This window comes from Lepus europaeus, chromosome 16 (assembly GCF_033115175.1).
Source record: "Lepus europaeus isolate LE1 chromosome 16, mLepTim1.pri, whole genome shotgun sequence".
In the NCBI taxonomy this organism is placed as follows: domain Eukaryota; kingdom Metazoa; phylum Chordata; class Mammalia; order Lagomorpha; family Leporidae; genus Lepus; species Lepus europaeus.
In genome coordinates, this window is record NC_084842.1 from 48,162,838 (window position 1) to 48,177,193 (window position 14,356).

At 45.3% G+C, this 14,356-nt stretch overlaps 1 protein-coding gene across 2 annotated transcripts in view; it reads left to right on the forward strand.

Moving 5' to 3' along the window:
* Window positions 1-14,356, forward strand: part of MSRA (methionine sulfoxide reductase A) — a 410,272-nt gene that overhangs the window by 284,398 nt on the left and 111,518 nt on the right. The window contains exon 4 of one of the 2 annotated variants that reach the window (XM_062212845.1): window positions 9,289-9,393. The exons of the other annotated variant lie outside the window; for it this stretch is intronic. Coding sequence (XP_062068829.1) covers window positions 9,289-9,393 — 105 coding nt within the window. The remainder of the gene's footprint in view (window positions 1-9,288; window positions 9,394-14,356) is intronic. 2 annotated transcript variants of the gene reach the window in all.

The following is a 14,356-nucleotide window of genomic DNA, read 5'->3' on the forward strand; positions in this document are numbered from 1 at the left end:
ACAATGGCCGCGTCCTGTTATATGTGTCTGATGTCCTGATACATATGTTACCTACTCATAAACCCAGCTAGGCGTTCCTCTCGTTGTCTTTGTCTCTGCGCCGTCTTAGTCTGGCTCAAGTCCAGTTCCTTCCACTTAATATTTTTTGACTTTGAAAAGTTCTTTTACTTTGCCATGTCTCAGTTTCTTCCTCCAAAAAACTGGAAATAATATTACTCATCTAGGGTTTTGGTGAGGGTTCTATCAGAGGCTTCAAACAATTCATAGATGCTTAGTAAATGCTGTATGCTGGCTCTCTGGACTGTTATTATCATGAGGGGATAATCTTTCTGAGGGCAGAGAAAGTTGCCACCTGTCCCTGGTCCCCTACTTCCTACTGGCATGCAGCACAAGTCCCTGTAAAGGGTGAGTATCCTTGCCCTGCTTCCCCCCACTTTCTCCCTAGCCTCTTTCCCCCGATGCTCACTGCCCTTCTGCTTTTCCCTCCCCTTGCTTCTTGCCTCTCTTCCTTCCTTAAGGCCTTTGGGGCTTCTCTCTGCCTGCTGGGAACTAAGACAGTGTTGTGGTACAGGAGAGCAGGGGCCTAGGGCTGGCTGCTTAAGGTGTCCATGGGGCTCTAAATCAGTGGTTGTCAAAGTCCTGTTACTATTAAGACTCACCTGGAGAATCTTATAAAAATACAGATCCCCAGACCCAAATAATCATGAAATAATGGTAATGGTACTGACTATAAAAATACTAACAGTGCTGTTATTAATAAAGCTAATACTGGTTGAGTTTTCTGTGCAGTGGAGTATTCTAAATGCTTTCCGTGGATTCTTGAACTAGTCATCACAATAGTACCCTGAGGTAAGTACTATTAACGTCTCCATTTTACAGATAAGACGCTAAAGCCCAGGGAGGAAAGAACTTTGCTAAGGTCAGAAGTGCGCAACCCAGGATGCACACCTGGGCAGCTCCCAAACAGAGCTTCTAAGCACTTCCTAGGTCTGGTAGTGCAATCTCTGTGCCTGGAAAGGCACCTGTTGACTCTTCTGTGGGGTTTGAGGCTGGATGTTGACATAAGGGAGAAAGATGAGCTGATCTTTGGGGAGGTCTCTCATTGCACTACAGGACAGAGCAGGGTCTTGTTCACAACCAAGTGGCACCCATTCAGCTGCAGGGACGCCCCCTCTGCCTCCCCACAGCTGCAGCACAGCCCCAGGACTGGCTCTGAGCACCCTGTGGAAGCTGTGTGTGCAGTTCTTGCCTATCTGCTGCATGTCCTTGTCTCCACTCTCTCATTTCCTTATCCTGATCCCCACTAAGCCCCCTCTGAGAAGGCTCAGGCTCAGCTCTCGCTACTTCTCCTACATACATGCAGAAACAGAAGGTCACACCGATGGCACGGGTAGGGACGATGGGCAGTCATCTTGGAAGGCCCTTGTAGCCAATATGGATGAGCCCACTCCGGAGCCCACTGTATTATGTGCCCAGCCCCCATGCACAATCTCTTCTGCGTGAGATCTGCCCACACTGCTGAAGAAAGCCACTGTGTCCATCAGCTCCATCATGCAAGTTCCCTGATGCCCATGGTCCACCCTCGCTGCCTGTCAACCTGTGGGCCCCTGGCACTGACTGCAGAGAGGTGGGCCTCATATTCTGCAGCTGCAGGCCTGGGGCATGGGGAGCTTCCACCCCATCTTTGGCACCTCTGTGCTCTCTGGGTCTGCTGACTGATGGATAAAGACCCTTGTTGGAAGGAATTGTCCACATGGCGTGATGGGAAGCAACTTCACCAGCGAGGTCAGTTCCCAGCCTCAGCTATTCCTAGAGCCCTGCCTCTAGAGGCATCTTTCTGACCAAATTAAGCACCTGCCCATTAAGCCTGGTTTTTTATTTCTGTTTTGAAAGTGGACAGTCGCACTTGAGAAATATTGTCTCCCTAGCTCCCCCAACCCTAATCACAAGACTGTGACTCTAGGCCTCTTAGTGTGGACAAAAGCCAGGCTGCTGTCGTCATCATGGCTGGAGCATATCCCCGGGATTGTCAGAGAACCTCAGAACCCGGCTGAATAGTTATCCATGCTCAGTGAACATTTCTAGAATAAATAAAGCCAGAGTTAGACAAGTGCTGAGGTAAAACTGAGTTTGAGATGATGGAGGCCTGCTTGCATTCTGTGGTTTCTCCTGGGGTGTAGCCCTGACAGCTCGGCAACACTTTAAAAGGAGTACAATAGCACCCTCCCATTTGTGTGTGGAGGGTTTTATGCTCTCCCCACTACCTGCCCACAGATGACCTCATTGAATATTTTGTCACAGAGGTTGTTTTTGTTCCCATCTGAAAAAGTAGGAGACTCAGGCCCACAGTCAAACAAGTACTTAGTAACTTGTTAGAACTACAGTTTAAGCTACCACTTATGACTTCCAATCCAGTCTTTTCCAAGTCCCTCATAACTGACTAGAGAATAATGGCAAGAAAACACTTTAGATAGTATACAGAGACATAGCTGGACTTGAGTTCATGTGCCAAGTGCTAATTCCCGATTTTGCAGGTGAAGACACTGAATGGCTAAGTAGATTAAAAAGTATCCACAGGCCGGCGCCGTGGCTCAACAGGCTAATCCTCCGCCTTGCGGCGCCGGCACACCGGGTTCTAGTCCCGGTCGGGGCACCGATCCTGTCCCGGTTGCCCCTCTTCCAGGCCGGCTCTCTGCTGTGGCCAGGGAGTGCAGTGGAGGATGGCCCAAGTTCTTGGGCTTGGGCTCTGCACCCCATGGGAGACCAGGATAAGCACCTGGCTCCTGCCATCGGAACAGCGCGGTGCGCCGGCCGCAGCGCACTACCGCGGCGGCCATTGGAGGGTGAACCAATGGCAAAAGGAAGACCTTTCTCTCTGTCTCTCTCTCGCTGTCCACTCTGCCTGTCAAAAAAAAAAAAAAAAAAGTATCCACAAACGGGTGCCCAAGAAACCAGGCTCTTTTGTCATGGAGCTGCAATTTGAACCAGCTTTGTCCCTTGTCCCTGGCCTTGTGGCCAAGAGGCAGAGCTGAGTGGGCAGCCCCCTAGTCTGGCTCCTGAGTGGCGGGGGAGCCCTGGCCATGGGGCACGGTAATGTTCCTCTGCACTCCCCATGCTCAGCTGCGAGGCATGCTTCCCTCTCGGCCACCTCCCTGTTCTCCTCTCCTCATAAGCCAGCCAGTAACAAAAGCTACTCAGGTGCATCTGGAAGAGCGGAAGAAAACATCTTTCCCTCATGATGAAAGCTAGGATGTAGGATTTAAAACCTGGATGATTATGGCCAGTGTGCAATGAGAAGCCACAGCCATGACACCTGCATCCCATATCGGAGCACCGGTTCAAGTCCTGGCTGCTCCACTTTTTTTATTTTTATTTTTTTGACAGGCAGAGTGGGCAGTGAGAGCGAGACAGAGAGAAAGGTCTTCCTTTTGCCATTGGTTCACCCTCCAATGGCTGCCGCGGCCAGCGCACCGCGCTGATCCGAAGCCAGGAGCCAGGTGCTTCTCCTGGTCTCCCATGGAGTGCAGGGCCCAAGCACTTGGGCCATCCTCCACTGCACTCCCGGGCCACAGCAGAGAGCTGGCCTGGAAGAGGGGCAACCGGGACAGAATCTGGCGCCCGGACGGGGACTAGAACCTGGTGTGCCAGTGCCGCAGGCAGAGGATTAACCTATTGAGCCGCGGCGCCTGCCTGGCTGCTCCACTTTTGATCCAACTCCTTATTAATACTCCTGGGAAGGCAGCAGAGGGTGATCTAAGTAGTTGGGTCCCTGCCATCCATGTATGTGGGAGATGAGGATGGAGTTCCTGGCTCCTGGCTTTGGCCCAACCTGGCTGTTGCAACCATTTAGGAAGTGAATCAGCAGAAGATCGATCGATTGATCTCTCTCTCTGTCTCTGTCTCTGTCTCTCATCTCCCCTTCCCCCAGCACTCTGCCTTTCAAACAAACAAAAAAATCTTAAAACTGGCTGATTTATTGTGGGGTTCCCTTTAGAGGCACCTGGTTCATGGATATTGGCTTCCAGGTGTCTCTAGATGACCCCAGAGAGCCTGATTGTTCTGCCCCCAAAACATACCCACATGTCTCTTCTTAAGGTGTTTTTCTTGCAAGGAATGGCTTCCCATAATCGACCCCTCTGCATTTGTCCACTTCCTCTGGGGCTGCAGGCTAAGGCAGCAAAGGGAACTGCTCAAGAGGACACTCGTCCTTTTCGTTTTTCTCTTCGAGATATTTTTGAGCGACAGTGTTAAAGCACCTACAGTGCTGCTGTGCATTGTTAACAAGTATGTTTGCACATCACATCTATCATGCTATTTGCATGATGTTATGTGAAGACACAGCTCAGGGTATTTTTAAGATACAGCCTTTTATCTCTGGAAGCACAAGAAAGTATTTGCAGATTGGTCTCTGAAATGAAATTAGCCCAGCGCGTTGGCTCGCTGCTGTAAAGCGTGGCCATTTCTGTAAGTAGTTCCCAGTCCCTTAATCCTTTTGATCATTTGCACTGTGTATTTTTACACAGGTTCTTTTCCTTTGGAGAAATAAAGTAAAGAAACTTAAAGGTGAGTTTGGCAAGGGCATCTCCGTGCTGTTTGTCAATGCAAATGGATCTTGAATTTGAATGGGAGTAGCTTCACTTAAACAACCACGGTTTCTTAAACCTCTCTACAAATAACGTCCATGGCAGATGAGGTCTGCAAGCATTTGCTGGCGAACGGCAAGCATCCCTCCACCCTATCTTGCTCCCACTAAAGAAGTGCCTAATCCTGTGAAATATTCTTGATGGCCTCGGGCTCAGTGACCGCACAGCAGTGACTTTTCATCCAGGTGGTTGCCCGTGTAACATTTACCGTCACTTAGGGATGTCCAGTTTCCCACTGAGAAGCCTGAGGGTTGGAGCAAGAGCCTGACTTTCATCTCTGATTTGAAGCCTATTTGGCTTGTGACTGGGGCCTGGCACTTGCTAGCTGTGGGCTATTGAGAAACCTTGTGGAGAGACCTTGGTTTCCGCGCCTGTAAAGTGGGGACCGTATCACTCTTTCAAAATTACCGTAAACAATGTGTGTACAGCTGTGTTCAGAGCTGCACTGTTCATAGTGGCCAGAATGTGGGAGCAACCTAGCTGCCTATGGATAGAATAGAGAAGCCCAGTGTGGTGCACACAGGGTAAGTGCGTGCACACACACACACACAAGGGGGCTTCAGAAAGTCCATGGGAAATTCCCAGTGTCCTTTAATACCATTGTGCAGTGAATTTTTTGAAATCCCCTTGTATACCCAAAGATACACACAATGGAATAGCAGCGTTCGGCCCTAGAAAAAAATGGAAGTTCTGACACGTGCCGCCATATGAGTGACCCTTAAGGACATTACACCAAGTGGAATAAGCCGATCACAAAAGATGAACATTTGACTTCTATGCAGTCTCTGGAGTAGTCACAGTCCCAGGATGGAGGGGAGCCTGGGAGGCCCCAGAGGTGGAAGGGTGTGGAAGGGGAGTTGCTGTTTAATGGGTACAGAGTTTCAGTTTTGTGAGATCAAAAGACTTACAGAGAGGGATGGTGGTGATGGCTGCAAAACAGATTGTGTTTAATACCCCTGAGCTGTACCCCTAATAATGGTTGTCATATTGTTGGTGACTGGTAAACAGTGACAGCTTTTATCATGGCTAAGATATCGGATTTAATGGTTATGATGTGAGGTGAGTTTTAGAAATTTGTAGAAAATGGATTTATAAGATAAATTTGTTTTGGTGTAAAACAGTTTTGGAATCCATGCATAATTTTTTCATAACATGGCTTTCCGTGAATTTTCTGAGGATCTTTCCTTCATGTTTCTTCTTGTTTGATTTTTATATTTCTCAGTACTCCCCCTTTGCAATAATTAGGGAGGGAGTTTTTTGTGCATGTATGTATCTTTTCCATTTTCGTAGGTTAAGCCTCTGAGACAGATTTCCTGGATCATTTAAGGTGGTTGTGGTTCTTGCTATATGTGCCAGTATGGTTTCAAAGGGGACCTGTCACTAGCCAATACAGATTCATTATATCCTCAGCAACACTAGGATACTGTTAAGCAGTATTTTAAAATACCATAGGAGCCGGCACTGTGGGGTTAGCAGTTAAAGCCACTCTCTGCAGTGCTGGCATGCCATATGGGTGCCGGTTGGAGACCCTGCTGCTCCAATTCTGATCCAGCTATGTCATGGGAAAGCAGTGGAAGATGGCCCAAGTGCTTGGGCCCCTGCACCCATGTGGGAGACCAGGAGACCAGGATGGAATTCCTGGCTCCTTGCTTCTGATCAGCCCAGCTCCAGCTGTGGCAGCCATTTGGGGGATCAGCGGATGGAAGACCTCTCTCTCTCTCTGCCTCTGCTTCTGCCTCTCTGTAACTCCACCTTTCAAATAAATTAATAAAATTTAAAAAAATAGAATATAGAAGATGTGACATGCTAATGTTTAATTTGCACTTATTTGCTTTTGTTTGATCACTAAAAATGTCAAGCGTTTTGCGTCTTTATTTACATTTATTTCTTCCTATTTGAATAGCCTGCTTACATCTTTTGCTTATGTTTCCAGTGCAGTTTTAACATTTTTCATATCAAATACATCTGTCATGTTTATAACATATTATTGCCATTTTTAATATTCAGAGTTTTAATGCATGTATAGCTAAATCACTCATTTAAACATTCCAAATTGCAAAATAATATTTTATTTTTGAAGTAGTTCAAAGTCATTTAATAATAACATGATCTTCTTCCTAAACTCTCGATTATCATTCTTCTCATATTTATTTGCATAAAATCTTTCAGGATAACTTGAATAGCTGTAGTATATGAATCAAAATCATATGGATTGACCAGTTAATAATGAAACATTAATATAGTAACCATTCACATATAAAAAGGACATGACAAAAGAGAAAAAAATTAAAATTACTAATAAGTGTGAAGTATATTTTTACCATACTGATAATCAAATTTATTCAATATGAAATAATCATTATCTTCTAGCTATAAATGCTAAGGCTTAAAAACATTGCACAGAGAGTGAGAATGGCCCTCAAATATGCAGTCAGTAAGGAGAGAAAATTGGGTCAGCTTTACTGAAAGGCAACTTGGCATTAGGCACTAAGAGACTTTAAAACATTTCTAAATGTTGACTTAGAAATTCCACTTATGTAACTGTGGCTTGAGGCAGCCTGAGAAGTGTGGCAAAATATTTACATTCATGGTAAAAATAGGATTCAGTCTAAATGCCCAGTGACAGCGAGTGATTGAATAAGTAATCGGACAACCATCTGATGGCGTGTTATGTAGTCATTATAAATGCTGTTGTCCAAAAATCTCAGTAACATGGGGAAATTCTCACAATATACTGGTAGGTGGGAAAAGCATGCTGTAATGATTCAGTGGAAGAAATCCTATGTGCACGTGTGTGTGCATGTCTGGTATGCATCTAAAAAGAGGTGAGTAAAAAATAGTGATGGCACTCATGTGACAGGAGTATAAGAGCGTTTTTGTTTTTTGACTTTCCCACATTTCCTGAGCTTCATATTATTCACAAACATTGTTTCCATAATTAGAAGGAAATTTACATAGTAAAAAATTAAAGATAATAAATGGATTTCTTTCTTTTTCTGAGCTCGTGTCCCAAATGCTCACCCTGCTTGCTTTCCATTGATGTATTAGACCCCTGGAAAAGAAGTTATAAGATATTTTCTTCAGGTTATGGCTCAGAAAGTCACCATATTACCTGGGGAAAATCTAACATTTTTGTATCTCAGGTTTTTCAGTTTGTGAAAAGGGGATTTCTTCCTTCCCTGACTATACATACCCATCAGACAGTTTTGAGAATTAAAGTGAGATAGCCAACATGTGGGCAAACGCCTCTGCAAACTGAGGCGCAAGTTCAAGATGTCCCCCAAATCACTCTCACGTGTGATAATTTGCTGCTACAACTCAGAGCTTACTGAAAGTTGTTAGACTCATAGTTATGGTTTATTACAGAGACAAAAAGTCAGCCCAGAATCCACTGAAGGAAGAGCTGTTTGGGAAGGTTCCAAACGCGCTGTTCTCCTGCCCTGTGGAGTCAGGAGGTGTTGTCCTCCTGGCTTCAACATGTGGCAATACGCAGAGAGTACTGCTATCCAGAGAAGCTTTGCCTGTGTTTCAGTGCTGTTTCTACTGTGGCTGCATCGTATAGGCATGATTGATTGATTGATGGCCTATGTGCTGGAGCTTCCTCTCCAGTGGTGTTATCCAAAGCCCCCACCCTATAATCCACATGGTTGGTCATTTTGGCATGGCCAGCCCCCATCTCAAGACTATTGGGTGTAGCTGGACCCGTACTAAGATCCAGTGTGGCCAGCGTCATTTCTGTTGGATATGACAGATTTTCTCTCAGGAGCTGAGGCCAAAGGCCAGACCTGTCTTTGGGCAAGGTGGCCAAAAAGACATGGAAAACGAATCTGAATACAGGGATGTCAGCATGGAAGGGTCTGTTTCTTACCGTGAAGACTGTAAATTCAGGACGGGCGAGAATTCCATGGCTAAAAGTGGTCCTACAAATGCCCTCTGCCTTGTCCCACTGAACCTTTGGAAGCATGTTGGAGAAGGGCCCTGCTCACTCTTAGTCCTGCACAGAGACATTTGCTACACTCTTGGCCACGGAGAGAAATTAGGCTGAGAAAACACTTAGGGTATATGAGTCTAACCCTTGCCTCAGTGTTAACAGCACAGCAAATATGTCCGTCCACTAACAAATTTCTCTAATGTGAACGGGTTACACCCTGGGTTTTTTGGTTTTTTTTTTTTTTTTTTTTTTTTGGTGTGTGTGTGTGTGTGTGTTTTACAGGTTTATCTGTCATGTGCTGAGCATACTACATATAGCATGGGGTGATGATAAAAATAAATGGGCCCAATCCTATTGGCAGTGCTTCCTATTTTGAGCACGATGTCTGGTTGGATCCATACATTTCCTAAGATTGGGATTAGAAAACTGAAAACCATTTGTTTTTTCACGAATTTAACAAATATATGCATATTAGAGCACAGTGAAGAACTCCTCACCCCAGGAAGCTTGCTGTGTGCTCCACGGGTAACTGTGTGCTCCACGGGAGAAGTACCAGGCAGAGAGACTTTGGCTGAGGCCAGGAGCCAAAGTCCGTTTACGCTTCCGGCAGAGGGAAGCACCGGAGCTTCTGTCTGTTGGGCTCTTGAGAACAAACAAGCTGCAATGCACTGGCACTGTCAGTCACTTCGGTGTGTACGTTCTGTTTCTTCCCAGGCAAAACTGGCCACGCGGAAGTCGTCCGGGTCGTGTACCGGCCAGAGCACATCCGCTTTGAGGAGCTGCTCAAGGTCTTCTGGGAGAATCACGACCCGACCCAAGGTAGAGTGATGAGTGAGCCAATATTTAATTATCTTACTAATTACAGCTGGGATAATTAGTGTTTGAGCTGCATGGAAGAGATGAACCTTGAAATCACACAGGAGCCCAGAGTGTGATTGCAGACATTTATTGACGCAGAAGGGGAGGGGCCGGGGAGAGGGCCCGGGAATAAAGGCGCAGCCTTGGTCGTGGCGCCCCTCCCCCGCCTACAGCTGTCAGGGGTGGGAAAATTCCCACAGAGAAAGACGCCAGACAATAGAGATCCGTTCACCTTTGATTATTGCATTATTCCTCCTTAATGCAGTCTTTTGTCTACAAAATTAAAGTGTCTCTCCAGCAGCTCCAAAGTTTTTCTGATTTATGGTTCCTTTATTTCCCTGCGTTCAGCTTTTCTCATCTTTTGACGTTATCAAGTTGTTTTTTTTTTTTTTTTTTCAAACTGTCTGTAGGTGTTAAAAAAAAAAGAAACATAAAGGTAAAGCGCAGTATTTGGTAGGCCCACGATGCTGGAGTTATTTGAATATTTCATTTCTCTTCTCTGGAATTTGTTATGTGGCGATATTAATATATTGATGCTATAAGCAGTGGTGGTTAGAAATTCTTTTTAATGCACACATAAGCAAAAAATATCCCACGTTGGCAAATATCATTGTAATATTCAATAATGAAGTCACTTCCAGATTGCATCCTGATAGCCTCCCAGGCACTACTTTGCCAGTGTGGTGGTGTGATGTTAGGAGGCTTATGAACTGAAAAGTCCCATATCATAGTTGTCCCTTTCCACGAAACCCTGGCCGTTTAGCAGTCACTCTGTGGAGCAAAAATTGCTTTCCTTTTGGTGCCAGGTTTTGTGTAGTGGGGCTACGGCGTTGGTTATTTCTTCAAGAGTGGATGTGTTTTCTAGATGTGTACTGTGCTTGGTGGGGGGATCTCAGTGTGACCCAAGCAGCATAGTTTGGTGGGTCCAGGGTGAGTTAACAGAGGGCAAAGACCTGAACAAAGGCAAGAGCATAAACTGAGCAGGATCAGGCAGGGCTGAGATCCATGCGAATTCACTGCAGTGGCTGAAGGCTCATGGTCTAAACCTCCTAAGGGGCCAGGGGCAGCGTTATGGCAACCAAGTCTGGTTTGACATGGGGAGTGGGTCCCTGGTGGGAGAGAGATGAGGGGTGAGGCAAGGTAGGTAGAGGACTGGTAGGACAAGAACTCCATAATCAGAGCATTCGGGAGTAGGTGTTTGGTGCAGTGGTTAAGATGCCGTACTGGAGTATATGGGTTCAAGCAGTGCCTGGGTTCCGCTCCCAATTCCAGCTTCCTGCTCATGCAGCAGATGATGGTTCAGGTCACTTGTGTCCCTGTCAACCATGTGGGAGACCCAGACTGAATTCCTGGCTCCTGGCTTCAGCCTGGCCCAGCCCTGGAAGTTATGGGCATTTGGGGGGTGACCCAGCAGTGAGAGATTCCTGTCTCTCTCTCTCTTTACAAAGCTCATGGATAGTATGCATTATCTTTCAAATCCATTTGCCACAGACTTTTTCTCACAGTTATGGAGGGTGGGAATCCAAGATGAGGGGGTCAGCAGGGTTGGTTTCGTGGAAGCCTCTCTCTGGCTTGCAGCTGACTGCCTTCACCAAGGTTGTCACATGGTCTTCCCTCTCTGTACCTGTGGGTGTCCATAGCTCGTATAAGGACACCAACCCTACTGGATTAGGATCCTCCCATATTAACTCATTCTGCCTTTAAAACCTTATCAAACTACAAACACAGTCATATTCTGTGGTCCTGGGAGTTAGGTTTTCAACATACTAAGGTGGAAGTGGGGAGTGGGCACAATTAAGTTCTAACACTGTCCAGCAATGTAATAGCTTCCTCTGCTATTCTTCCAGAGGTATTTAGAATTTCATCGGGCATTCATAGACTCATAGGCTGGAAGAGATTTGAGAGGTCATCCAATTAAACATTACAGAGTAGAGCCTTTTGACTTCAATGCTATAAACCAAAAGACAAAATTGCTAATAGTAAGGTTCACAGACAATGGAGTTTGATTATTGAGTGACATGTTTTTCCACTGACAATTTTGTACAGATTACCCATGTAGGAGAATCTTGCTATCTTTTCTTATATTTGTTCCTGTTTAGAATAATGTTTGATGCAGAGCATACAGTCATAAATATTTTTTAAAGATTTATTTATTTATATGAAAGAATTAGCTGGAGAAAGAGAGAGTGCGTCCATCTTCTGGTTCACATTGGCCAGGGCTGGGCCAGGCCAAAGCCAGGAGCTAGGAACTTCTTCCAGATCTCCCACATGGGTAGCAGGGCCCCAAGCACTTGGGTCATCTTCCACTGCTTTTCCCAGGCTGTTAGAGGGGAGCTGGATAGAAAGTTGAGCAAGCGGGATGTGAACCAACACCCATTTGGGAGGGTGGCATTGCAGGGGACAGCTTTTCTCGCTATAGCATAACTCTGGTGCCTACGGTCATACGTATTAATTCACGAGATATATGCTCTTCCCACATTATTATTATTTCGTTTTTCGATAGCCCAGTTTACTGGGCCATGGTAACAACTCTTGCAGGGTTTCCCAGGACCCTTCTAGAGATAAGCACTGCTTCCTTGGCAAAGCGTGTGTGTCTGTGATGCAGGCCTGGCTCATCCCAGGATCTTGTCCTGTTGTCAGTAGTGTTTAGCCAAAGGAGTGGGTATGTAGCCAGCAAGGACCAATTAGAGTACTTCCCTGGCTCTGCTACATGAGACAGGAGAGAAGGCAGTGTTCTCCCTTTGCTGGGGGTGTCAAGGTAGAAGTGTTCTGTGTGTTTACAGGAGAGACCCTCCCGGAGGCTTTGGTCCTGAGGCCTGTTGCTCGTGCAGCTCATCCTTTAACCCTGAGAGCTGTTCTTGGAGCTATCCAGGCTGCAAGAACTACTACATACTCATCTCCTTTGTCTTTCTTAGGCTGCTTTGTTGATTATTCAACAACAACCAAAATTCTAACTCTTCCTCTCATTCAACTTAAACAGCTATTCTGATAATATTCATTCGGTTTTATAAGTCCGAAGTCTAAAACGATTGGTTAATGGTTTTACCCTTGACTTGGATGTGAAGGGGAAGACACTGTACATTGTTTCTTTTTTTTAACTTTTATTTAACAAATATAAATTTCCAAAGTACAACTTCTGAATTATAGAGGCTTTCCCCCCCATAACCTCCTTCCCATCTGTAATCATTCCATCTCCCACTCCCTCTCTCATCCCATTCTTCATCAAGATTAATTTTTAATTATCTTTATATAAAGAAGGTCAATTTAGTATATACTAAGTAAAGATTTCAACAATTTGCACCCACACAGAAACACAAAGTATAAAGTACTGTTTGAGTACTTGTTATACCATTAATTCACATAGTACAACACATTAAGGACAGAGATCCTACATGGGGAGTAAGTGCACAGTGACTCCTGTTGTTGATTTAACAATTGACACTCTTGTTTATGGTGTCAGTAATCACCCGAGGCTCTTGTCATGAGTTGCCAAGGCTATGGAAGCCTCTTGAGTTTGCCAACTCCGATCTTATTTAGACAAGGTCATAGTTAAAGTGGAAGTTCTCTCCTCCCTTCAGAGAAAGGTACCTCCTTCTTTGATGGCCTGTTCTTTCCATTGGGATCTCACTCGCAGAGATCTTTCATTTAGGTTTTTTTTTTTTTTTTTTTTTTTTTTTTTTGCCAGAGTGTCTTGGCTTTCCATGCCTGAAATACTCTCATGGGCTTTTTAGCCAGATCCGAATGCCTTAAGGGCTGATTCTGAGGCCAGAGTGCTGTTTAGGACATCTGCCTGAGTCTGCTGTGTATCCCGCTTCCCATGTTGGATTGGTTTCTCCTTTTTAATTCTATTAGTTAGGGCCAGTGCCGTGGCTCACTTGGCTAATCCTCTGCCTGCGGTGCCGACACCAAGGGTTCTAGTCCCGGTTGGGGCACCGGGTACTAGTCCCAGTTGCTCCTCTTCTAGTCCAGCTTTCTTCTGTGGCCTGGGAGGGCAGAGGAGGATGGCCCAAGTGCTTGGGTCCCTGCACCCGCATGGGAGACTGGAGGAAGTACCCAGCTCCTGGCTTTGGATTGGCGCAGCACTGGCCATGGCGGCCATTAGGGGAGTGAACCAATGGAAGGAAGACCTTTCTCTCTGTCTCCCTCTCACTGTCTATAACTCTCTCTGTCTCTCTCTCACTGTCTAACTGCCTGGCAAAAAAAAAAAAAATTCTATTAGTATTAGTAGACACTAGTCTTGTTTATGTGGTCCCTTTGACACTTAATCAATTATGAACCGAAACTGATCAGTTTGACCTGTGAGATGGCCTTGGTACATGTCACCTTGGTGGAATTGAATTGGAATCCCCTGGCACATTTCTAACTCTGCCATTAGGGGTAAGTCCGATTGAGCGTGTGCCGAACTGTACATCTCCCTCTCATTCCCATTCTTATTTAACAGGGATCACTTTTCAGTTAAATTTAAACACGTAAGAATAATTGTATATTAATTAAAAAGTTTAACCAGTGGTATTAAGTAGAACAAAAAATGCTAAAAGTGATAAAATAGTAAGTTGTTCCTCGACAGTCTGGACAAGGGCTGATCAAGTCATTGTTTCTCATAGTGTCCATTTCACTTCAACAGGTTTCCTTTTAGGTGCTCAGTCACTGATCAGGGAGAACATATAATATTTGTCCCTTTGGGACTGGCTTATTTCACTCAGCATGATGTTTTCCACATTCCTCCATTTTGTTGCAAATGACTGGATTTCTTTTTTTTTTTTTTCACTGTTGTATAGTATTGTTTCTTTAAGACCTGTTGATTGTTTGATTATGATTTTCCTTGGTGGCCAGAATTAAGAATTTGGGATATATGGCCCCCCATCCCCCAAACCAGACCCCATCTCAGTATCTCTAAACTACTATGAAAGGCAGTTCTTCAATA